Below are 26,454 nucleotides of genomic sequence, written 5' to 3'. Positions count from 1 at the left end.
CAGCAGGTTGCTACCTGGTAGTTTTGTGAACTGGAGGCATCAAAAAGAAGATAATGATACTGTATGGAGTATTGCAGGTGATTATTGCACTAACAGGCAAATCTCCTCCCTTGAACAGTCCACGTCCAATCCTACCTTAGCAACAGTTACTATTAGAAAGTTTTGTCAAGCTTTGAGCTCTGAGCAACAAGGTGAAACGGTGTGCATACAGGATTTGTAAATCTGACACCAGGTTACCTAAGAGTTTAGCAGGAGCAGGACAGTGACACCATATTTAACGTTTTCTAGAGTTTAGCCTACAGATGAGGTGTTTGCAACTACATACCAGTAGTACAGATTTTGTGGATTGTGCCACAAAACTATTAACCTCTGTAGCACCAGTGCTATGAGCAAAAAAAGTTAACGTACAGGCCATGATATATCCTTCCACTGCATATTTTGCCTTGATCTCGAAAATATTGTGGAGGTTTTACTCCAAAAAGAATCACGAACACATCGCCTGTCTGCTGAAAGTCCTGGGAGCTTGCTGTACATAGCAACAGTAACTAAGGGGGCAGAGCCTTTGCTAACAGTCAATTATGAAAACAAAAGGCTAATATAATGGGACTGAATGAGACAAAAAAATGTGCCACTAACAGACCTGTGGCTTAGTTATACAGAATAGAAATGATATGTGGCAGTATGTAGGTGTGGAGGCAGATTGGTGCCACTAACACAGCCCAGTAATTAGTTATGTAAGCAGGAGTGATTATAATTGATATAATGGGACTCAATGCGAGTATGGGAGGTGATTTGTGCCACCAACACATACCAATGATGAGTTATGTAATCTGAAAGCATCAAGACTAATTAATTGAGACTTTATGGGAGGACATTAGTGCCACTAACACATACCTGCGGCACAGCTGAAGAACAGAGACGACACAAACTACTGAACAACGGTTTATTATTTGCTCTTAATAAAAACCCACTGAGTCCACAGAGGAGGACGCCATGCGGGGCTCAGAGACACAAACATGTGGCATCGACTCCACAGAGGGTTACAGGAAGCCACAAACTGATGCTCACCACCTTTACACTTATTGCATCAACAACCTCTAAACTAACTTGTTTCCAACCGATCCGATTCTGTGGCAACCAACGGACAAGTACGAGCATCATGTAGTGTCGTGTGCGCTTGTTTACAACAAAAATAAAGAGCTTCCTGTAAATATCCAGGTGCACGCGCGCACAAACACACATCTCCCCATCTAACATCTCAGAGGTTCTCAACTTTCTGTCAGAGGAAACTGAAATCAGCTTCAAACTGTGATGTCAGTCTTATTATTTTGATAGTTTCTCATTATTTTAAGATATAATTGTGAAGTGATTATTCCCTAAATTATCACGTTTCTAATTGCAATATCTCATTATTTTTGGGGGAACAAACGAATTAAGTCATTCTTTCAAGATAACCAATTCATTGTTTTGTGAAGGTTCCTCATTATCATTGTGATACTAAGTCATTAGTCTTGAGAGAAACCTAAATTAGAGCCATTACACTGTTTGAGATTTAAAGGTGTCATATTAAAATAAGTTATTTCGGGATGTCAGTTTTTAACAAAAGCTTATTTTTAGATGCTTATCACAAAATAATAAAAGTAATTAATTTTGAGATTGAAAAAAGGTCATTTTGAAAGGTTTCTTTGAATAATAACGTATACTGGCAGAAATTCTTTCATACTAATAAATAAACTAAAGAGCATGTTTATTTTCCCTTTCTCTGCATACTATGAATGTTTGCTAGTAAAGTTTGTGGTAAAATAACTAGATTTACTTAAATGCAGCATTTACCAAAAAATTAATTGAAATAACAAAGTTTTAATTAAGTCCTCTTCTTCTGTAAGCTACAAAACCTCAGTCATTATCATTTTATATCTGGTTCATTCCTTTAAGACTGCAGTAATTTCAGTTAATAATGTGCTTTAATAAATGACTAAATTACCACAAACACGTCTTACCATTTCCAGCCCTGAACAGTTGAGAACCTCTAGAGTCTGTTCGATCTATGACCCTCTGAAACGTTTTTTCAAAATAAAACACATTTCTGTCCTGGTGTACATCGAGGACCAGGGGGAGTCTAGACACAGCCAGAAAAACACAGCTTTCAGTGATTTCAGTGTTTAATCCAAGACTGAAGGACCAGACTGCTGCTAAAGTTTGATTTCATCGTCTGAAGATCTTAAGACCTTTACAGAGCTTCTTCAGTCTCAAACCATACTGTGATCAATTTAAAAAGCCATTAATTCAGTTTAAATTATGCTTTTTTTCCGCCCTCAAATCCTGAGCACGAGACGAGGCAAGTTCCTCTCGTTTGTCTCCTCTTTCCACTTCTGACACATCATTTAAAGATAATTAGGTAATCTGTAGTATTTTATTGATCTATCAATGACTCAATTTTAAGAGTTTTTATGTCAGTCTGAGAGCTGCAGGTTTTCTCGTTGTGTCCACCTTGAGTGTTGTTTTTCCCCCCTCTTTTTCGTGGGTGAAACAAATGTCGTGGTGCCTTAATGCGAAGGAATAGCTTCTACACCAGCAAGGAAACATCCTGAAGTTCAATTGCATTTAATTATAATTTTTTAAAAAGTCGTGTGCAATAAAGTTTCGTTTACATTTCTCTCATGTTTTTAATGTGACATTAGCCGTTATTCTCAAGCATTAAGGCGAATCAAGAAGAGATTTTCTCTGTGTTTCCTGAGCACTATTAAGTACTTTAAAGGTAGAGTTGCATGTCAGGCTGAAGACTTTCACTATTAGTTTTTAGATTTTCTTTTGCTCTCAAAGAGTCAAAGCCACATATTATTTTAAAACATCTTTAGGAAAACATACCTGGATCCAAACTGAACTTCATTGAACTTTTGGACATTTTTAGCTGCTGTGAGTGAAGAATTCAGCTGGAAATGAACTGAAAGTCATTTTTTAAATTGATTTTCTTTGATGGATATGAAATCAAACCAAATGTTTGTGTGACCCAGGTCTGTTGAGAACAATATTCCTTAACCATCTGTTTATACCTACAGTCATGGAAAAAGCCATCTTCCATGTTTTTCTTGATCATAACCAAAATCATTATCTAGAAAATTATGGAAAATGTCTAGATATCAGCTCTTAAATTAAACTCTTATGAGCCATTTTTGTTATATTTGTCCAAACAAATGTACATTTAGTTGTACCAGGCATTAAAATGAACAAACTGAAGAAAACAAGGGTGGTCTAAATAATTTTTTCCATGACTCTAGTTTTTTTTTTTTTTCCTTGTTAGCCTGTTGATTCTCATTTATGGTGACATGACAGAGTCTTTGCAATCTCTATACAATCTCAGGACAGATAAACAGAAAACGGCATTAAAAGTGCATCTCTAAACATTTTCCTGCCAAATCAGAGAGAAAAACTGTTTTTTAAAGTACTTAAATGATGCCAGGCCGAGTTCAGACTATTCAGTCACAATTCATCCGACCGGATCCTTCGCATCCTCAAACACAAGTAGGAATATTGCTAGAAAACTATGTTGCTACACGCAGACAGCTAGCTTTGTTTTTCTAGACTTTTATTTTCTATTTCATCGTTGACATCCCTTCCTGTAGCTGGTGCGGGCGGACGACCGCCGTGCAGTGCTGCGGCACAAACTTAGTGGCTTTAAACGTGAAGTGTTTACCGTAAGAGGAGGAAAGAAATGAGACGTTAACGCAGAATAAATTAGTGTGAGAACATCTGGAACAGCTGCAGCTACACGAGGTTTTAAAGGCCAGAAACTAATCCGACAAATAAAGTGAAATATGATACATAACGTTACTTTATATGTATGGATTTAACTGCCATAAAACTATGAAAAACACATTAAAAAGGACAATTATTGGCTCGTATTTTTCTTATTTAATAACTAAAAGTATTTGACTTTATAAGTTTGTTATGTTATACTGTCCGGCAGCAAAGATGATTTATTAAAAGCAGTTCACGTTTCAATGTCACATGAGCATCAAAATGTAGTAATTGCATGTAATGAATCATCTTTCTACTCAGTATTTACAGCTCTAAAAACTGAAATTCTCCTCATCAGAGTTGTTTTTTTTGTTTTTTTTTTACTGGCAGGTTTGTGCTGTTTTCTGCTGGACACTGAAAAATAAACACCTCGATTTAATTTCTGTGTTGTCGTTGGATTTTCACAATAAAATATAATTCATTCAGATATTAAATACAAATAAAGCTCTTTAATCTGGGTTTCTGTTGCCCAGTAATTGGCATCTTTGGTGCAGGAATTTTTAATTTATCCTTTTTAATGTCCGGAGCGCTCTGAACTTCACTGTGTCAACAAAATGCAAGTAAAATGATTTGCATTTCAATTCAGTAGCCATATAATGTGCCACCAAAGCTGAAAAATGAACCGAAAATATTTTTAGATCTCCGTTTGTGCAGTCTGCCTGGAGCTTTAACACGGCTATAATATGTATTCATTTTTGATAATAATTTTTAAGTCTGTCACTTGACTCGCTGTATAAGAAAAACAGGCAAAAGTAGCTTTAAACTATACTATAAATCTACACCGCTTGATGATGTCATCGTCATATAACCTGCTTGTCGTTAATGATTTTGTTGTTACCAAGAAAACCATGGAGAATGTCTAGATATCAACTCTTAAATTACATACAGTATTTAAATAACTCTTATGAGCCATTTTTGTTGTTTTTATATTTGTCCAAACAAATGTACCTTTAGTTGTACCAGGAATTAAAATTAACAATAAATTGAAGAAAAAGGGTGGTCTAATATTTAGAATTCCTATAGATAGAATTCCTGACGCATGGACAGAAACCCAGAAATAATTAACTTTTAAAGCGTGTTTTTCATTGGATGATGACAGTTAATGCATTCTTAAAGAGGAAACGTAAAAACATTTCCCCGTGTTTTACTTCCGTATCTACATGCCCTATCTGCTGCGAGGCTTTAAGCTGGTTAATATTAATAATATCGGATTCCTCGTCTGTTTCTTAAACTAACTGAAGCACCTTGAAGCGCCGGCGGCTCGTCGTGAAGCGGATCACAAAGAAAAAGAAACTTGACCTATGATCCGTCTGCTCGCTACGCTAATGTTACCGTGTGACTCTAAAAAGAGAAACCGAAAACGTGAGTTCGGGTGAATTAATCACGAGCACGGCGACTGGAGAGGAGAGGAGGAGAGACGTGATGTCGTCATAGAAAAGTACATGTTAGAAAGGTGACGGGCTGTCTGGTGCTGGACTTACAGGATCTGCTGAACCCACCCCACCCCCAAATAAAGCTAACAAAATATTATCAAATACAGGTTTAGGAAAGGATCCAGGGACAGAACGCAGTGTAAAACAAATATGACATTTTTTACAGAAGTATTTCAGCTGAGATGTGGACTGTTGTCTGATAAGTTACGCTGCCGCCGCTGCTGCTGCTGTTGTTGTTGTTGTTGTTGTTGTTGTTTCCACCGGTGTGTTCGAGCAGTCTACCCCCAGTGCTGGTGACAAATATACAACTAGTAGACAATCTTCATTATTTTTAAGTCAACAAAATAGCAACCAAACTATTTGTTTTCTGTCGAAGCGTGAAGAAGTTCCACCTTCCTCCCCAGTGAGACTACGCAGCCACTTTGTTGTCCTTCTGGAACAAATGCAGAGAAAACAACAAACACAAACACACTTAGGATTAACATGCATCACATGTTCAGGCAGAAAGACATTTATGGCATGTTGTTTTATAATAATGCATGACAGTAAGGGAAAAGATTTAATGATATCTAGCCATTTTCCATAGTTTTCTTGATAATGATGTTGGTTATTATCAATGAAACCATGGAAAAATAAATCTAGATATCAGGTCTTAAATTAAACTCTTATGAGCTATTTCTGTTAACATTACATTTTCTTTCTGTACAGTGATTGTCTTATACATGCTTTGTCATCAATAAAAAGACCATTTGAAAAAACATGCATTTTAATGAAAAACTAGTGAATTATCCTCATTGACCCATGATCTGAGAGAGGTAAAGAACACTACTGCAATAAATATTGATTGAAATGGTTAGTAACGGAGTTATTAATGAAATACAAGCAATGTTTATTGTTTTTTTTTTTTTTTGGGGGGGGGGTTCTGAACCTTTTGGATAATTAAACATGCTTCGGGTCAAATTGACCAACAAACACTATTGCTGTTCCTGAGAAACGAACATAACAGGAGGGTTAAAGAGTCTCACTGAATCAGTTTGAGTCCGTAACTTACATCAACAGTCACATCAACACTGTTTACTACAACAGTAAATAGACTGAATTTAACTGCATGTTAATACAACTTTGGTTTAGTACTTTTAGTGACAGATGCAATCATCATTCATAATGATAAATAACATAAGAAAAGCAGCCTCTGACTGAACTCGTACCCTGTATGCTGATAAGTCGGCAAACTCCCGTCCGGCCTGGTTTCCTCTGTATCCTCCCCTGAAGCCGCCTCCCCCTTGCGGCGGCCCGAAGGACCCTCGGCTGGCCGAACGACCCCGACCTCCACGGAAGCCCATCCCACCACGCCCGCGGTAACCTCCGCGGCCTCGGCCCTGACGCAGAGGGATGCCGAACGTCTCGGCGTTCATCCTCCTCTCCTCGGCCCAGGTCTGCCTCCGCTCCCTGCAGGAGGAGAGAGGAGCAGCAGCCGGGGTTAAACCTCTGAAGTCCAGGAGATTTTGCTTGAAATTGGTCAACTTCCTATGCATTCATTTCTGTCTCTGTTTAGCATCTTTCAGTCTGTCCTTACATCACATGCATGGCTCCTTTTTCTCCACACAAACTTGGCTATCAGTCAGATTTTTCATTTTATTTTAATTAAAAAAAGTATGAAGCTGCCAGGAACCGAAAATACAAGCAAAAGACACAGGTTTCTATAGAAATGTACCATTATTATTATTCTTTTTTTTTTTTTTTTACCATTTATACACACAATTAACAACAGAAATAATAAATAATAAAACTACAAAACAGTCTCTTTGCATGTAAATTAAAAATAGTAATAGTTTTCATTGTAGAAAGAAAATTCACATTTTAAAAATGGTTTTGAAACATAAATGGCACACTGAAAGCTCCTATGATTGCACTTTCAACTGGCTTCCTCAGCTTGTCTACATATCATATATAAATAAAGTTATTACTGTAAATTAAACGTGTAAACGTTTCAATAAATAGATGGACTCAAGAGGTTTAAAGACGTATATTCTAAATCTACATCACAGAGCCGCCCTCCTGATTTATCTCCCGTTTAGCCTCTTGATTTATTTTATTTGCAGGGATTTCTGTTTTATTATCGAATTATTTCTTCCACACGAAGCAGCTCTTTAGAAAAATTTAAACTGACTTTTATTGTGAAAGGACCAAGGTTATTACAGTTAACAAAAACTAATGAAATAATGGAAAACTCGAACTGAAAAGACATTTTCGTTAACTGAAAAAAAAAAAAAAAAAAATACAAATAACTGAAACTGTATTGTGTGGTTACAAAACTAAGAAAATATAGAGAAAATGTCCTTTATTTGCGTCTTTGTCAACTTTTTTCATACATAAACCTTTTTGGTTGATATGAAATATATTTAATCTATCTGGTTTTACGAGTTAACATATTGGGGCTGAGATGGATAAGAAAAAAGGAAATAAAAGGAAATATTTGTGACCTTTTTGAATCTCGCACCCAACAAATACCCCATTACAAAAAACTAAAACTAAGCATTTTCAAAACACAAAAAATAATAAAAAATAACAAACTCACTCAAAAAACGAATTAAAACTAACAGAATTTGAAAACAAAAATTCACAGCGAAATTAAAACTAAAACTAATGAAAAATCCAAACCTATTAAAACCTTGGAAAGAACAAAGACTCACCTGGGGAAACCTGAGACTCCAGACTTCTCATTTGCTTTCCTGGTGAAAAAGAAGAAAAAGATCAGATTTTTGTTCTGACCGCTCAAGAACTAAACAAAGATGGAGATATCTGGGACATAATAAAGACACGAGTCACTGTTTCCTACGACTGGGACTCGTAGAGACTCGTACCTGGTGTCGTCACAGGAGATGTTGTCAAAGAAGGACTTGGACTTGTCGTAGTAGCAGTTGGGTCCGAGTGGGTCTCCTCCTCCTCCTCCTCCTCCTCCTCCACCTCCTCCCTCCTCCTCGGCGTTTCCTTCGCTGTTCTGGGTCTCGACGCCTGAGTCGCCCTTGTCCTCGCCGTTCACCGCCTTCTCTGTCTTCTCCGTCTTCTCATCTGAAAGACGGGAGAGAACTTAGTCGAAGACGACGACGAGAGGGAATCAATATTTATACAAATATATACCAGACAAAAAGAGAAATCATCTTTCTGACGACCATGAGAATATTTCATATCAGAATATGTTTGTCCTGATGTTTGGTTTCATTCAAATCAGAAGCAGATTAAAAGCAGACGAACATTTATAGAAATATGTTAGGACAGTCAAAGTGCAGAACAAATGAGAACGTCAGAGGAGAACAGCGTTACTACTATAAAATAATAATAAATGACCTGTCAAATGAATTATTGAATATGCCATTAAATGTACCAAAGATAATTACTTACTGATAAAAATGTAACATTAATGGACATTTGTTTTCATAAACATATTTATTATGCACTTTAGTTTTTATTTCCCCCTTGTTTTTATTCATTTTTGCCTTTGTTATGAAAATGATTGTTATATTTAATTTATTTATTGTAAGACTTACCCCTTGCGTCCCCACCCTATTTATTTCCCTTAATATTTATTATTATTACTTTTGTTTGATTACTGTCACACCTCCTGTTGGACCACGTTCTTTTTTAGATTTTATTTATTTATTACGCATCTATTTTAAGTGTTGGATACTACAAATGTTGCACATTTAATTCTGTTATAATAGGAGAGTAGATGTAAAGTTTTGTATTATGTAAATCATCTCCATGGACTTGTGCCATCTCGTTTGTTACTGAGAAAAGACAACCTGATGAATATATGAAAATAATAGCGGAACTGTATCCCAAATCGGATATCGTCCGGCTAAGATTCTATCAAAATTTCACATTAACTACTAATATAAATGATCATATTATGTTTCCAATTAATTAAATGGTGTGAAACTAAAGTCTAACTTCTTGTCTTTCGAACCATATATTGTTTTAACAGTGTACGTTAGCCTCTGGTTTGGAGTCGGCAAAAGGACGCTACCTCCGGTGAATTAGCCTAGCGCTAACTGTATCCCACATCGGACACTTGGATCTCCTTGCTGTAAAACAATGGGGGCTGCTGAGTTTTTCTTGGGAAATTGGATGTTTCTGGGTAAGCCAAATAAATAACATCGTTATCCACACACCCGGACCGTACTTTTGCCCTTCATATTAGATACAGTACAGTAAAAATACAGATGTAGGGGTGGTCCGTAGCGTAGTGGGTTACACAGGCGCCATGTGCAGAGGCTACAGTCCTCGCTGCGGCGGAGCCGGGTTCAAATCCGGCCTGAGCTCCCTTTGCCGCATGTCCTCCCCTCTGTCACCCCCTTTCTATCTGTCTCACTATCAATAAAAGCCTTGAAAATGGCCAAAAAAATATCTTTAAAAAATAAATAAATAATAAAATACAGATGTACTTTTAAGATCAGAGTGTTGCCCAAGCGTTCTTATTGCTTTCTCTCATCAGAGTGACTTTCGTAATGTAATTAGACAAGTAAATCTCCATGTATATCAATGAAATTTCACACGTAGATTGTTAAATATGTATAAATCAATTATGCTTACACTGGCTTATTCCAAATGACCGTGAAAACACCAGAAAGTGCGGCATTGCAGATGTGTCCGATTTGGGATACAGTCTCTATAGTTCATTACCTTTCAGCTTGAGCTTGCTCTGGAACTCCCGGTCGATCTCCTCCTTGTTGAACTGGGCGTTGGCGCTCTCGAAGTCAAAGTCCTTCTCGAACTTCATGGGTCCATCTCGGCGCACGTTGAAGCGCCCTCTGCCGCGGTGTCCGCCCCCTCGCCCACGCCGGTTGGCCGGCGCTCCAGCAGCCGCTGAATGACAGAACAGAGGAAGATGTTAGCCGCTGAGATTTAAAAAAATTACTTTTTTAAAGATCAAATGCAGCGGTTCATGGCGACACATGGAGGCAGGAAACCAAAGCACACGCCCAGTTTAAACATGTTAGCGCCACACAAATCATAACGCCACGTCAAATATGGAGGAAATGCGGGAAACCATCATTCAGGAAGCGTTTTCAGGTGGTCAACCGAGCACGCCACTGCCTCCAGTCCATTGACATGAGCAGCATGTCAATCTGCACACACACTGGCGAGCAAAGAAAAACGGGTCAGAAGGGGGGGGGGATGGTCGGGTCGATGAGTGATGGCTCCAGCATGCAGAGGCTGAGAGGGGAGGAGTTAACCTGGCGAACGTTTACTGTGCTCCCTGCCTTCGCCTCGCGCCTGCTCAGCCTCGGGTTTGGAGACTTTCTGGATGTCAGAGCCTGGAACAGCAGAGTCTTTTAGTCTCCCAAAACAATGACAACATCAGGGCTGCACGATGTGTAAATATACAGGTGCATCTCAATACATTAGAATATGATGGAAAAGTCTATTTCCAGTAGTTCAAGTCAAACAGCCCCAACCAAGTATTGAGTCATATAGATGGACATACTTTTTAGAGGCCAGCATTTCTATATTAAACATACTTTTTAAAATTTTCTTTTGTATTTTATTAATTTTTTTTAGACTGAATTTTAGGTCTTCATTAAATCTAAGCCATAATCATTATAATTAGAAGAAATTAAATAAATTAGCACATGAAATGTTTCATTTTGTGTGTAATGGATCTATATAATGTGTTATTTCCACTTTTTGAATTGAGTTACTGACATAAATAAACTTTCAATGACTAATTTATTGAATTGCACCTCTACATAAATATATCGATTTTTATCATGTTGTCATGTCAACCTGCATGTGAAAACACTGCAAAAAGGCCGAACACTGAACACTGAATAACTGTCATCCTCTGACTGGTCAGAATCTGAACACACACTTGTGAGGTTTATTGGACTCGTGCTGCAGAAACACTCTGCACAGTCGGGGGACGAACGTGTCGTATTTGGACTAAAGTGCGGATGTATTAATGTATTTTAGCTCAAATTAATACTCTTCTATTTCTGTGTGTTTTATAATTGTTATTGCATCTTTCAGATTGCAAACTGTAGCTTTATCCAACTTAATTCTCAGCTCATTGGCTTATTGACGTACGGTCGCAGAACTGAACGCTCGGCCGTGTTTCAGTTCAGTGAAAAACTGATACGCAGTCATAGATACAATTTAAAAATACACAGAACGATTAAAAATTCCACGTGATCAACCAAATTCTTAACGATCATCGATTAATTTTTCCCATCCCTACTGTTTACACTTTAATATCGATTGATTTATCCAAAGCAAAATCGCTATCGACCAACGCGTCCGTGATGTCATGCAGCCCTCGTCTACCTTTAGACAAACGCTTTCAAACGTGGGACGTCTGGAACAAAATGTTAACAAATCACAACAGAGTGGAAAAGATTCTGTCACATGACTGTGGAGTTTTATTTGTGCCTGACTCCTGAGTGCACAGTGTAACACGTAATTATTGAAATAAAAATGTAACCAAAAGATGTCTGCTGTGCGTTCAGGAGTGATGCATGAATAAGTCCACAAAAGATGAGCTGAATCTGTCCTGAGGTCTCACCTGGGTGGCTAAAGATAGAGTGGGTAAGCCCTGCAGCTGATCTATCTACAGCACTGATGTGAGAGGCGGAGATGGTTCGGGGTGCAGCCCAGCCCTGGCTGCTGCGGCCTCCCCTGACAGTCTCACCCCTCCTCGTGTCCGCTCCGTCCTGGTGCTGGTGCTGGTGCTGGACCTTCTGGCCGGTGGCGGAGGGGGCCGTGCGGCCGTGGGCGGGGCTCCGGCGTCCGAGGCCGGGGGCGGCGGCAGTGGCGGTTGGGGCCGACGGGGCCGTTTGGATGACCTGCTCCAGGGTGGGGCTCTTCCGCAGAGGGTCCAGGCTGGGGCTGCTGCGGCCTGAGGGCAGAGGTCGGAGTTAGTGGAGCGCACAGTGACTCATCACTAGTCAGCACTGATTTGACCCCGACAGACCCAGACACACGTCATGCGGTTTACAGCTGGGCTCGTTTACTTTTACACAGATTGTAACACTGCCGTTTTCTTTGGTTCTGGACCAGATCTGACCTGAGGTAAAGGTGGAGCACCTCAGTCTGACGTCCCATAAACCACCAAAGGGTTTACAACACGTGTTTTCTTGATAAAAACCCTGTCAAAATTATACCATTTATCAGCCAGTACTGTAAAAACAAAAAAATATTGTGGGATTTCAAATGAGTGCATTGTGAAAAACATTTTTTGGGGAAAACTAGCCCTAAAATACAGGACTCAACAATAAGGATAGCCTGATAGCCCAGGGTAAGCAAAATGCCACATCGGGCAAGCAAATCTAGAAACTCCCCTTTCTGATAGAGGTGGGGAAAAATTCAATACAGCATAGTATCTTGATATATTTCATGGCAATATTATATCGAGTCCACAAAGTATCGATATCTAGCGCTCTGACGCTAGGCCGACGATGGAGGCCATAGCGGGCTCACTTTTAAGAATATACTGAAGATACTGGTAGCATATGAAACTAGAAGATCTAAGGAATTTTAGGGCATCAGGATATCGTGTCGGGAAGATGTTGAAAATAGCGCTCAAAAATAGGCTTTGTTTTGACGACTGAATACTTTGTTGGTCAGTCTGTGGGTTTGACTCATTGTGGAGAAATAAAAAGACTGAAGTGAGATGGATAGACTGAGAATTTTTTCTTGAGTGACAAAACAATTCTTGATTGAATTTAATTTTGTGGATACAAAATGCAGTTAAACAGTTAAATCGCAATATATTGTATGGCAAAAATGATTAAAATCGCAAAAATATATCGTGACTCAAGTATCAGGGTAAAATCGTATCGTGGGGCCTCTGCTGACTCACACCTTTATTTCCTGATCTAATTTTTTTTTTTTTTTTTTTTTTATGTAACATTTCTTCTCCAGACAGTTAAGACAAAGTTTAAAATCTAACTTCAGGCGAGTAGATATAGAACTATGGAAATAGTTGTATGTGTAGCATTTTGACAGGCAAACATTTTTTTTTTTACAATATTGGTAATACTGGTGGGTACTTATACAAAATGTATCAATGGATAAATACATTTTTCTGTTTTAATGATTTATGCACACGTTTGAATTCTCTCTACTTCTAGCTATAAAGCTGCAGGACTTGCATTTTTTTTATATATATATATATATATATTGCAGTGAAAACCAAGGGCACAGAGAGTAAAATGTGACGTTTGAAGCTGATCTGGGTTCAGAGTGTTAATCTGATTGAACAGAACATGCATGTTATTGTGAAGATCATGCCTTTCTGGTCTGAGCATGATGAAACTCAGATGTTTTAATTTAATGCAGAGAAACTATTAATTCTGGAGGCACTTTGTAAAGAGGAATCTCTGTCATCACACATCAGTGAAGAAAGAAGACGTTAAAGATTTAAAGTTCTCTGCCTGCAGGATTTGAACTGATTGATCAATCAGAAAGATGCATTATTAGTTTTGCCTCAGGTGGAAATGATTGGATCAGATGTGATTTAGTTCCACCGGGTGTGGTGAGTCGTCACACAGACACACGCACACACACATTAGGTCTTTACCTTCAGTTACAAACGCACCCAGAGACAGAGAGTCAAAGGACAGAGCAGAGCCAATAGAGGAGCTCAGAGTCTGGGTCGAGCTCGAGTCGCTCACAAACGAGGCCACTGATCGTCCTGTGTGGGAGGAACAGCAGGAAGAAAGAGGGCAACAACACTCACACTCCTTTTAAGAGGCACTCTACTTCAGAAATTACACTCAAACAGTGCAGGGCAGAGCTGCAGCTAACTGGTTTTTAATTCAATGTCAAAAAAGGTTGAATAAATAGTGAATAAAGCCCTGCATCACTTCCTGAAGTCTTGTGACTCCTTCACATTTTATCACTTTTCAAAACTACAAACATTCAGTTAACTGTCAAATCAGTCACAGAAAGGCATCAAATTCTCAGTTAAGATGCTGAAACCACGACATGCTGCACTTTGCTGAAAATCAATAATATGATTTAACTAACGCAGATCCATTCCAGTTTATTTTTTGACGGTTGTTGATGGACACTACTGACATGTAGGTGCTGCTCACAGATTAAGAAAAAAAAATTGCTCATGGTGATTGATCCAGGAAGATCTTAGAAAAGTAAAAGTGTTAAACATTTTTCTTTTACTCCCTGTCATCTCACCGTTTTTATTATTAAAAACTCTGCTGCTACAGCTCAAATTTAGTAAAATTAGTATTTCAACTTTTCTTTTTTTAAATGGTTGCTGATTAAGCCGTTTTTTCTCCAAAAAGACAGATCTACGAAATATCGCTATCACCGTATATGTTCTGATATGCTCCGATTTTAAACCTTGTTTTACAGAACACAATGCAGAAAGATGCTCAGCATTATTTTGAAATGTGTCGTCACATTTGTCCAGCAGAGGGAGCTACAACTCTATTTACCATCTGCACTCCAGCACACACATTGCAGTGCGGAGTCAAGGAGTGACTGTCTTAACTGAAAGCTGGAAACTAGATACGGAATACATTGTTGTAAAGTTAATAAACAATGACTCCACCATTCTCCATTAACTCTAATAAAACTGTTTGACACCAATTATGGTCATTGGTCGCTGTGTGCATGTACGGTTGTTGACCATACTTGGTGGGTGAGCAGGTAGAAGTAGGAACATGTAAACTACCCGACTGCCCGGTTGGCTAAAACTGAGAATTATGCATTTCTTTAGTCAAAAGAGAAATAATTCAACAGCTGGAAACTACCAAACTAGCGGAGGCTAACAAGCTGGGCTACATGCTACACTGGGATGATAGTAGCTGGCCGGCTAGCTGTGCTAACACTGTAATGCTGGCGTCTTCCCAGCGTACGCTACGTTACTTGAGGTTTTCAGAAACAAGAGATGTCTTTCCTCTGAAGTGTCGCATGAAGTGATATCCATTTCTTATGACAGTGGATCACAGCTGGCAGCACAGACACAGCCATGCATAATAATAATAACATTAATAATGAAGTTAGCAGTTTTATCTCTCTGAAGCCAGCTACCTGTTAAACAAACCTGCACAACTGATCTTTTTTTAACTTCTTCAGTGTCCTTGTTCTATTCTGTGTTGTTTTCTATTGTTGTTTTAATTTATTCTACCTTAGTATTTTATTCTATTGTATTGTACTTGAATACCGGACTGCTGTGACAACCGAATTTCCTTTTGGGGATGAATAAAGTAATCTATCTATCTATCTATCTATGAATACCAACCTGCATTCTGTATTTATATTGTGAACTGTGTCCTGCTTAGAGGCATGGGAATATGTTTATATTGTTTATTTATTATTTTAATCTTTATATATCCTGATTAGGAAGTCATTATTTAATGTCCCATAATATGATTATGATGTCTGTTGAACAACCTTTTTTTTTATTAGGTTAAACGTTTCAGGGAAGATTTTTCTATTCATCTATTATAAATGGAGAAAGATCTGATGTGGTCCTTTTGGTGTTCAGGCCCACAATTAAAACAGATTTTTAATGAAGATTATGAATAACTAATGACTTTAAATGTATTTGAAACTAAAACCAGAAGATAAATAAAGTATAAAACTTGTGAGTGACACACTTGAGTTTAATCTGAATGATCACAGATGAATTTCAAAGTCATCTCGTTCCCCAGGAATCACATTTTTGTATCTTAGTCAGACTGTATAGGTGGCAATCATCTGCCTATCACACAAGACAGAGACAGTATGTACTTTTTTTTTTTTTTTAAGTGTTTAAGACTTGTTAAGCCTGAGACTGTCAGTTTGACTAGAGTGATTGCCTCTCTGCAAAGTTGTCTTTAGTTTTGCATTCAGTGCAGAAAGGCACCAAGTGATTGTTACAATCATAAAGACCAATGTGATTTTCTTTCACCAGAATGAGTGACTCATATTTGTATAGCCTTTGTAATGGATACATCTATTCTGAAAATTTAATCTTGAGGCTGCAAAATTGCCAATAGCCAAAATTTGTCATAGGCCGATACATCTATGTTCTATTTAAGGAAGCTGCAGAGTTTTAATATAGACAGGACTCTAATAAAATAATGTTTTATTGAGTCTGTACTGTCCTTTAATGTTATCTGTTGGTTTGGACATCTCAGTCTAAAAAAAAAACAACTAGAGATATGGTCAGTCTGTGCTGTAACATAACTCTAAATATATATATGAAGAAAGGCTCATCTCTAAGGCTTGGACCATTGTTTTTGACTCTATTAACCCCTTGCATGCTGAGTTCCAGCTGCTTCCTTCAGGCTGAAGGATTCGTCTCCCTAAATGCAGCACCAATAGGTACAGGTTCTCTTTTGTTCCATCTGCTATTGCTGTTCTTCACAAGCAATGATGTCAGCACATTATGCTTCTTATAATCATACTCCATTTAACAGTGAGTTATAATTGGGAACTGTGTTGTGTGCACTATTGCACTTGTGTGTATGTTGTACTTGTATTATTATTCTTATACTACCGTCTGTAAATCAAATTGCCTCTCAGGGATATTATAGTTTTACCTTACCGACATCGGGTTATTATTCCCCGATATCAGTATCGGCCACAAAAATCCAGTATCGGCCGGGGTCTAATCTGTACAGAAGTCGCTGCCACCTACCTAAACGTTATGTTCAGCTAGACAGTATTTTGTGTGTCAGACACAAACTATAAAGTCAAATTCATGTAACCAGCACAACCCACAGTCCCCTCTGAGCATTATCAGTGGACATGTAGAGGAGGACTGTGAGGCGTCAGCTGTTTAAAGTCACCCAGTGCCAGGAGTCAGTCCCTCCTCTGTTCCTGTGGCATGCTTTACGTGGTCCCAGAGCCACAGAGAGACCCGGGACCCTTGGACAGCATGCACAGCTGAGCGCAGAGAGAGAACTTACCCACACCGACTGGTCCGAACTGGGGGGACACCAGGGGGCTGGTGCTGAACTGGTTGTAGGCAGGAACTGGAGCCCGGTTGAACAGGCCGTAGGACCCAGCAGACTGGAACGGGGTCGGGGCGGCGGCCGCAGAAGACGAGGAGCTGGAGCTCATGGACGACTGAGGAGGAGGAGAGTTACACTGTGAAACAGGAAGACTGAAGACTGAAGCCTGCTCTGTGTGTGTGTGTGTGTGTGTGTGTGTGTGTGTGTGTGTGTGTGTGTGTGTTAGGGTTGTCACGATACTAAAATTTGCAAGTCGATACCGATACTCTGGAAAATATTCAATACTCGATACCATTTTCGAGACCACAAGGATAAAAGCAAAGACCCCAAAATTTAACAGAAATATTTTTATCAACAAGAAAAATGCAACATGTCAAAATTAACAGAACCGCAGGTTAAATATGGATAAGAAAAAATAGTTGTGCAAAAGGAAACTGCAACTATGATAACAAGCTTCAGATACTCGATACTTTTGAAAATGAGTATTGTATCCGGATACAATGTTTTAGTATCGATACTTTTTTGAGTATCGATACTTTTGACAACCCTAGTGTGTGTGTGTGTGTGTGTGTGTACCTGGACGATGGCGGGGTCCTGAGGGAGAGAGCATGTTGGTTTGGGCGGCTCACACACAGTCAGGTCCTTGATGTCGCTGCCTCTGAAGATGATGTACTCGAAGGTGTCATCTCGAGGGGGGATGGGTCGGTCGGTGGGCCGGTCCTCTGTACCAAAGGATCGGACTGACAGGAAGCAGCTCAGTTAGAACCACACGTTGACACATTAAACTCACTGCACCGGGATTTATATTTAATGTGTATAATTTCAATATGTTTGTAACATGATGGCTGCCAGGTGAACTGTACAACTAGAATATTAATTCTCATTCTCAATTAATTTGCCCATCATTTTTTTCAAATAATCGTATGGTCCGCACAATGACGGAAAACAGTGAAAAATGTCTAAAACCCAAAGAGATTCACTTTAATGGTAGAAAACAGATCTCCAGATTTAAGATGCTAAAAGCAGCATGAAAAATTACTCCATTTGATTATCAAAATAGGTGATTATTTTTCTGTTGATCAACTAATCAATTTACAGCTCAATTATAGCTACTAACATGTATCTGTATCGCTCTTACGTTTTGAAAAAACATACTTTTCTTATAGTTTTCACTTTCTTTCAAGTTGTTCATTGTTTTTCTTATTTTATCCTATATTGGGATTGTTTTTGTAATTGTTTGAGTGTTGGAGCAATCAGGAACAAGAATTTCCTCCGAGATTAATAAAGTTAATCGGTCGGTCAGACATAAGAAGACAACTGAAGATGTGACTGGAGGTAGTTTGGAATTAATGGAATTAGGACATATCCTGACGTTTACATCTGTGATCACATCACTGCATTGTGTGATATCTTTATGTCTTGATTTGTCTGACAAAATGTGCAAAACTATTGTTTACTGTCATAAGACAAAAACAAACTGACAATGATAATAAATAATGATTTTGCTTAAAATTTACTTTAACCATTAACTGATGATCGAAAATATGTGTTGATAAATTTACTGACAATCATCATTGATTATTCTGCTAATTGTTCAGCTCAAATTAAAAAACAACAAAAAACAGTTAGCTGCATTACACAATAACATTGTTTACATCACTGTTTACATGTCGTTTTATTCAATAACTATCTAACAGAAACATTATTGTATTACCTAATTTCCTTTCTGTGAATCATCAAGGTTTATCATTATGTTTTACATACGTTGTATTTCATCTTCGCTATTTATGTTTTAGAATCTTTTTTTTTGCTTGCAGGATTTTATTTTGTATACATAGTTTATAATCATTGTTGGAGGCTGAGGTCTAAGAAATGCATTGCAGCCAGCTGCTCCTCTGTAATTGTTATTCAAATAAAGCATCTGAAAACGTGAATAACCTCACTTGTGAGCTATTCTAAACATTAGATATAAAAGTCCCACAGCCTTACTTGTGCTGAGTGCTTCAGTGTTAAACGTTGCTGCAGCTGGCTGCTCATTAGAGGGATAGAGACTGCTGACATGGACATGCCATTACTCAGTTTGTCGTCATAATCTGTTGTAAGTGAGCCAGGTGAGGTGAGTGCACACTGAGTGACGTCAGCTGCTCGGACAGACAATTAAGCCTCTTCGTTAGCACATTAAACTAGTAGAAAAGTTTGCAGCTGTCAGTGAATGTTACACCAACACTTTCTCTTCAGTGAGCAGTAACCGATGTGTCACTGTACGGTTGATTTTGACGTAAAGTCTCTACTTCTGCCACAATACAGTAACACACACCTCTGTACACTGCACATTTTCTCTAAACTTTTGCACATTCCTGCACAGAACTGAATTTTGAGGAGAAGATTAACAAAAAACTATTGTCATCCACCTGTATGCAGTGCAATACACAGAGGAATTAAACTGTCTCTCTGGTTCTGGTGCAAAACTAATAACATAAAGTGTAAAACAACAAGACACAAATGGACACAAACTAACTGTAATGACAAAAATGTAGTGCATTTATAGAAAAATCGAAATACATACAATTAGTGTAAATATACACTCAACAGCCCTTTCTTTACCTGTTCAATTTAATGTAAACAGATATAGTTCTTCAATTAATTCTCCTTTCACCATGCTTATTATGTCGGTTTTTCTTGACACTATAAAAAATATATATTTCTAGTTCACGGTTAACCCTCTGAAGCCCACCAGACCGGTTTTAAAAAGTATGTTCTCTTAAAAGATCGCAAAAGATTTAAAGCATTTAAAGTATATATGGTATTTATATACTGCAGTGAAATACAAGTCCACAGTGAGTACAATGTAAAAAGAGCGAAAAAGCGCTCCGAAAAGGCTTGTTGGAGACTAAACATGAGCATACTTAAACTGGAACTGAACATAATACCTGTATAAAGTAAGGATTTCTGTCGGATTTTGATTATGTACAGGTGTCACTCATTAAGTGACAGATGTGTGTAAATAAATGTAAACAAATATAAAGTACAACAAACAAAGTACTTAACAGAATACACGCATGCCATTTTTCCCCCTTTAATTTGTTTCCTGGCTGCTTAAGAATTTGTTTTACATATTACATTCTCTGAATATGTGTGCTATAAACGTAAACACCAACAATAACTCCTGTCTGTGAAAACCTGACTTTGATAACACACAGAGCCAACATGCTAAAGCTAGCTGCCAAGTTGTTAAGCTGACTCATGTTGCAACAGATAAATATTAATTTTTCCTGCGTGTCTTTATATGATATTTACAAATTGATACATTGTGTGTTTAAGTAGTAAGTACTGTAATTAAATTGTAAATCGCAAGGTTTGAGGTTAGCTTTATACGTTTTAGCATCCTTAGTTTTGTTAGGATGGCAACCCGATCTGAGTCACATGCTGTGCTCATCTGTACCTCTTTTTCAGAAACTCCTAATACTTACTGTCCATGACATCAATATTTCTCAAATATGTGTTTTTATTTTTAAGGTATATTCAGATCATGAACACTTTCCAAAGCACTTTAAGACTTATTTTAAATTTCACTCTTATCCAATGTGTCAGTCTTTAGATCTTCATCCTCCAAGATTTCAGACATGCAGAGGTCGATTTATTGTTCAATTGTTTCAAAAGATGTCTAAAAGCTCATTTAACTGCTGTTTTAAAATTCTAATTCACACACAAATACACTTTCATGACACGTTCATTTTTGTTTTTTGTTGTTTGTTATTGTCATTATAACTTGTTGATGTAATACATATCGTCACACTGTTAAAATAATCGCCTAAATCGCCTTTTGTCAAAATTGTGGGTTTTTTTTCCTAAATTATCTCCTCATTGCCACCTATGGTAAAATCACCTACATCCTCAGCTGACCAGATCATGTGATTTTACCCCTTTAAGATAATGGCCTATGTCAAGTGTGTGACTTAAGCGGGTTTATTATGCCCAAGTCAAAATAAAATGTGACTAAGGCAATTTTTTGAACATGCATTTGTGACTTAAGCAAGAAATGGTAACACTTTATTTTGAAGGTGTCTACATAAGAGCCACACAAGCCTGTCAGAAAAATTGCCTAAGTCATTCATTTCTCTTAAGTTACATACTTTACACAGTGTTATTACAATATCCATCATTTGTTACATCCTTTTTGAGTGAAATGATCAATAAATGTCATGTGTTACGCTTCTGGTGAAGTTTTTTGTGTTTCCTGCAAAACTTGAAAAAAATGAGTTAGGCGATTATTTTAACAGGGTGACGATATGTTTTTTTCTATTATCAGTTTATTACTTTCTTATAACTATGAAATTTTAGGTGGAGGCTTTAAATAAGCCCATCTGGGTTTTCTGCCTCTTCCTGCACTTTACACTATATGTTATCTTTGTCATTTAATGTAATTCTAACTGTGCAAATAAACCTAAACCTAGCTCGATAATAGAATTGTAACGCTATTAGCAATAGCTTATGCTAACGCTAGCCACAAGGCTAACTGATTTGCTCCCGCTGTGAATATGAATTGAATGAATCTGCTCTCAGCAGAGTGCTTAAAGTCATTAAATTGGATGGATTGGTATTCCTACGTTTATGTTTATTCCAGAAATATGAGCACATTGTGAATAACAACAGCAGCTAGCGCTAGCCGCGTTAGCATCAGCTGCTACCTTTAGCCAGAGCCACGGTGGAGTTCTCCGTGTCGATGGTGTACAGGATGCCTTCGTAGCGGATCTCGGCCTTCGAGATCAGGCTGATCTTGCTCCCGAGGTAAGGCGTCCCGCCGCTCATGTTGTCCGCTACAAGCCGGCAGTCCGAAGAGGAAACTGGCTGTGCGAGACTCAGCGCCGTGCAGGTGGACAGTGACGGGTTGTGGATAAACTCTCTCCTGTTTGAGCTTTCTACAACATGGCTACCTCCGCCTCCATTGAGCGGCTGTGAGCGCGGGGGCTAATGGGAACTCGTGATATCGCGAGGTTACGCTCCACCGTGAGATCTAGAGTTGTGTTAGGATAGAAGAGACCTGCATCAACAACAGCTAGAGATGGGCGGATGAAGCCTTGTTTTTTTTTTTTTGTGGAAACTTTATTAAAGCAGCATGGTACAATACAAGACAATACACCGGATCAACTTCAAAATACTCCTCATAACTTTCAAAGCACTTCACAACCTGGCTCCACTGTACATAACCTAACATATATATGATGTGATCTCTGTTTAAAATGAGCTGATGACCAAAATGCTACTTGATTCTAGATTCTTGATTGTGTCTTGTCTTCCTCTGTGATGCCTCTATCAATTCAATACATTTGTGCTGGGAATAGGTGTTGGTAAATAAATACTGGATGCTTTGAAAGTGGTTGCTTACTTATTTTTTTGTGAAAATTGAGGACACTTCCTTCCCTATCTTTTTCTATCCTTCCAATTAAAATGTATTATTATTATTATTATTATTATTGCTTGCAGTCCTAGTTAATCAGTGTGTTTACAATTATACTTCACTATATTACTAATCTGTGTGTTTACATTAATACTTAAAAATTTCAACATATTTCACTATTTAAACTTTAGTTACACATTGACAATATTAGTACAAAATATCATTGTAATGTATTATTGTATAATATATTTTTTCATCATTCCATACAATTAAAGCAGTTTAAAAAAAAGTAACAAAACATTTTGGAGTAACTTAGATAAATTTACATTTGTTTATAATTTTTTTAAAATATATATTCAAAAATCGTTACCACAATATTTAATTACATTAAATTATTAAAATATGTTTTATTAAATTCTTTAATTTATGTTAGTTTTGCAAGCTCAGCAAAATTATACATATTACAACAACATATATTATAACAATATTATATAGATATAGAAAATGTGTTTAATACATTACTATCCAAATTAGACTTTACTCTAATAATTCACTGCATGGTTAGATATAATTGATTGTTTGAACATTAACTTAACTAATTTTAGGTCATACATAGAAAGTGCTCTGACTTTGACTTCAATCTTCTTAAATAATTATTAATTTATTTTTTAAATACTATTTTTTGTTATTTTATTTACCATCTAGGGCACTGTAGCTGTCAGTAAACGGAGAAGCATGACAGAAGAATATTTATAAGAATTGATTAATAAATTGGTGATATTAATAGTCATATTAAATCCACAGGAAGAAGCTACCTGCAACACACCACAGATGTAATTTTTTTGGGGGGACACAGGGGACATGTCCCCTGCATTTTTTCAAAAGGCCGTTTTTGTCTGATTACAAATGTGATTTTATACATCTATACTCATGATAATTGTGAAACTAAGTTTTTTCCTCTATAACTGTATCATCAAAATTGATTATTGTTACATTGCAAATTGTCACACTGTTCATGTTATGCATCAATATATTTTTGTCAGGTGACGGACAGTAGAGATGCAGAAGGAGATACAGGAGGAGAGGCTGGAGGAGGTAGAGCAGAAGAAGCTGGAGGAGGTAGAGGAGGAGAAGCTGGAGGAGATGGGGGAGAAGAGGCTGGAGGAGGTAGTGGAGGAGAAGCTTGAGCTGGGTCAAGAACTTAAAAAGAAGTCAAGAACTTAAAAAGAAGTCAAGAACTTAAAAAGAAGTGTAAAATTGGTGGTACAGAGTTAGAGTGAAGTTCACTAACAAGGTGAAACACAGAATTGGGTGAAAATGTTTTGCTAAATGCTTTACAAAAGTTCAAACCAAAAAAGGGAACAGTAAACTTAAAAGTAACAATAGAAAACTAGAAGAACCACTAGGAAACACAGTGAACTGAAAGAGTTTGAGTTTTATTAAAGATACTTGTGTCCCCCCCCCACCTCTGAAATCAAAATTCCGTACATGCCTGTACTGTACTGTACTGTACTCTAGGCTGTGTAGCGTCACAGCTCTGACGCGTCGGATCTATGTTTTCTGTTTCTATGCTCGAAAACAAGCCGGATCCTCCGCGCATGCGTACATTCTAAAATACGATTTGCACAACGGTCCAGCATCAAAGATGGCGGGAGCCTCCGACCCACTGGAGGACATGCTCTTCACTGAGGTGGATGAGAAAGCAGTCAGCGACCTGGTGGGCTCTCTGGAGTCCCAGCTGGGCGACAGGAAACCTCCCGCCGCTTCTTATTCCGACGGGAAACGGGACGGAGCTCCGCCGCCCGCCACTCACTTCTCAGGGAAAGTGCGCGATCAGCCGGGGTCCGCGGAGCCGCAACAAGGGCATCCGAGAGCGGGGTTAAAGCCGGAACCCGAGCCGCTCGCCTCCTCTACCTCCTCTGTGGTCGCTGGGGCCGCGACTCCCGCCGGAGCTCCCGCTGCCGCGCTCTCCCCGGTACCGGGACCCGTAACTTTGAACGCTCAGCCCGCCGCCGCTAGCTTCCACCGGGCGGCGGTCCTGGGTCCGAGCGCGGCTCCCGCAGCGGAGGCGATCCGGACCGCGTCCCCCGGGCTGCAGAGTTTGAACGGCGGCGCCGTAAAGTTGGTGAACTCGGCCGCGGTGCCTCCTCCAGCCGGGGGGGTGATCAGTGCTGTCAGCGCCGCGGGCTCCACCATCATCGCCCCCATGGCTTCACAGCCCGCCGGGACCCTGCACAGGCACCCCAGCCCGGTGGCCAGCGTGGCCCAGAACGGAGTGGACCCTAAAGGAGCCCAGCTGGGGTCCCAGGTTGCCCCTGCCGCTGCAGTCTCCAGCCCTCAGGTCGTGAACCACAGCACCCCTCTGATGCACGCCAAGATGCTGGTGTCCAGCCAGCCGGTCTCTGGAAACTCAGTGATCCTGACCGGGACCCCTCCGCCCGCCGCAGCCCAGTCCCCCATCAGCCAGACCGGGACCGGTGCCACCGCTGTGACCCTGAAGCCTGCGGTGAACGGGGTGGGCCAGGCTGCTGTGGCTGTGGTGAAACCGCCGGGTCCCCCCGTGGTGGCCACCTCCATCCAGCAGCAGAGACCCGGGCTGGTGGCGAGCTCCCCCAGAGCGGCGGCTCCTCAGCTGGCTGTCCGGCCTCAGCAGCAGACCACCATCCAGCTGCCCCCCGGCTTCTCCATGCCCCCCGGTGAGCACCACGACCACACACCTGCACCTGAGGGGTCCTCTGGTTGTTGGTCCCTCTGGTCCCATCACATCCGGGTCACCAGGGCCGTCGACTAGTTGCCGATTAGTTGACGAGTCATTGTTTTGGTCCCAGTCGACTCAGAATTCTTCAGTTGTTTTGGTTTCATTTTTCTAGGATATTTGTCACCAAGCTGGGATTTTACAGTTTTCATAGATCTGTCGGTCATAACTACTCATGGTGTAGTGTGTTGGTCGACTCAGACATTGTTTATTCAACATAAACACAATGAATCGGAGTCCTGCTGCTGTAAAGGTTTTTACTGAATCCTCAAAGAATCTTTAAACCATCTGGATGAAAAAATATTCACTCTGCTGCAACTTGAGCTAGATTTCTAACCAGTTTTCTCAACTCGTGACTCTCTGACAGCTGAAAAGAAACAAGCAGTTTGAACGTCAAGTTGTGTCTGTTTCCTACAAAGATGGTGCCTCAAATCAAATGCCATCTGCTACAATCAGCTGCAATATAAACTAGTCTTCAACTTGTACAAGGTTTTCAGTGGCCGATGTTTAGAAAGCTGCTGATCGTGGGAATCTGTCTCAAAACTTCAGTCACGATACAATATTATTGCCATTCTGTGATATATCGAGTGTGTGTATATATATATATATATATATATATATATATATATATATATATATTTCCATAACATACGTGGTATGTATACAGCTACACACTCACACGTATAACAGGTACAATACTTGAATACTTGCAAAATATCTCAATACTTTCCTGTATTGTTGAAAAGTATGTTTTTTGTTTTTTTTTTAAATCAAAATCCACCGTTTATCTTAGAAAGAAACGGTAAAAACGGGTAACATGAACAGTTCATCTCTTACTAAAGTTTCCGTTAGAAAAAGCAACCAAAACAAAGCCTAAAACTTTGATATTTCTGTCAAAATCACTTTATTCTACACGACTCGTTTAAAATCTGTCCATAAGTAAAGTGTTTGCACTAACCAGATCTCCTTAAAAACAATAAATTGTGCGTTTCTTAGCGACACCATGAAGCAAGCCGCAGCGAACAGTCCCGTGACAAATATTCACTGAAAATGTGTTTACACAGAGCTGAGAGGAGAGGACAAGACAGGCTGGAAACATGGAAATAA

General features: G+C 39.0%; 2 protein-coding genes across 7 annotated transcripts in view; one reads left to right on the top strand and one right to left on the bottom strand.

Moving 5' to 3' along the window:
* Positions 1 to 929: 929 nt before the first annotated feature.
* On the bottom strand, positions 930 to 22,148 carry lsm14aa (LSM14A mRNA processing body assembly factor a). Of its 6 annotated transcripts, XM_059335715.1 has the most exons (11): positions 21,883 to 22,148; positions 17,771 to 17,934; positions 17,150 to 17,309; positions 13,810 to 13,923; positions 11,794 to 12,126; positions 10,469 to 10,549; positions 9,915 to 10,097; positions 8,096 to 8,303; positions 7,925 to 7,963; positions 6,440 to 6,680; positions 930 to 5,664 (listed from the first exon to the last, which is right to left on the bottom strand). In XM_059335715.1, exons 1-11 carry the CDS (start codon positions 22,001 to 22,003, stop codon positions 5,641 to 5,643), a joined length of 1,668 nt encoding a protein of 555 aa, XP_059191698.1. In that variant the 5' UTR covers positions 22,004 to 22,148; the 3' UTR covers positions 930 to 5,640. The 6 variants fall into 6 exon arrangements, with proteins under 6 accessions (XP_059191698.1, XP_059191694.1, XP_059191695.1 ...); XM_059335711.1 differs by lacking the exon at positions 10,469 to 10,549; XM_059335712.1 differs by lacking the exon at positions 10,469 to 10,549 and having other exon boundaries at positions 930 to 5,661.
* Positions 22,149 to 24,224: 2,076 nt separating this feature from the next.
* Positions 24,225 to 26,454, top strand: part of LOC131973661 (transcription initiation factor TFIID subunit 4-like) — a 29,922-nt gene continuing 27,692 nt past the window's right edge. The window contains exon 1 of the mRNA XM_059335708.1: positions 24,225 to 25,288. Coding sequence (XP_059191691.1) covers positions 24,238 to 25,288 — 1,051 coding nt within the window. The 5' untranslated portion in view covers positions 24,225 to 24,237. The remainder of the gene's footprint in view (positions 25,289 to 26,454) is intronic.

Source organism: Centropristis striata, chromosome 6 (assembly GCF_030273125.1).
Source record: "Centropristis striata isolate RG_2023a ecotype Rhode Island chromosome 6, C.striata_1.0, whole genome shotgun sequence".
Taxonomy (NCBI): Eukaryota; Metazoa; Chordata; class Actinopteri; order Perciformes; family Serranidae; genus Centropristis; species Centropristis striata.
Note: the sequence above shows the minus strand (reverse complement) of the source record. Positions and strands in the feature narration are given on the sequence as shown.

What these genes read in the sequence shown, in the direction of transcription:
- lsm14aa (XM_059335715.1), bottom strand. Translation starts at nt 22,003, where the DNA reads ATGAGCGGCGGGACGCCTTACCTCGGGAGCAAGATCAGCCTGATCTCG. An exon ending in GCACAGTAAACGTTCGCCAG is followed by an intron (nt 10,098 to 10,468) that starts GTTAACTCCTCC and finishes TCTGTCATTCAG; the next exon opens with CGGCTGCTGGAGCGCCGGCC. An exon ending in GAGCAAGCTCAAGCTGAAAG is followed by an intron (nt 8,304 to 9,914) that starts GTAATGAACTAT and finishes CCCGTCTTTCAG; the next exon opens with ATGAGAAGACGGAGAAGACA.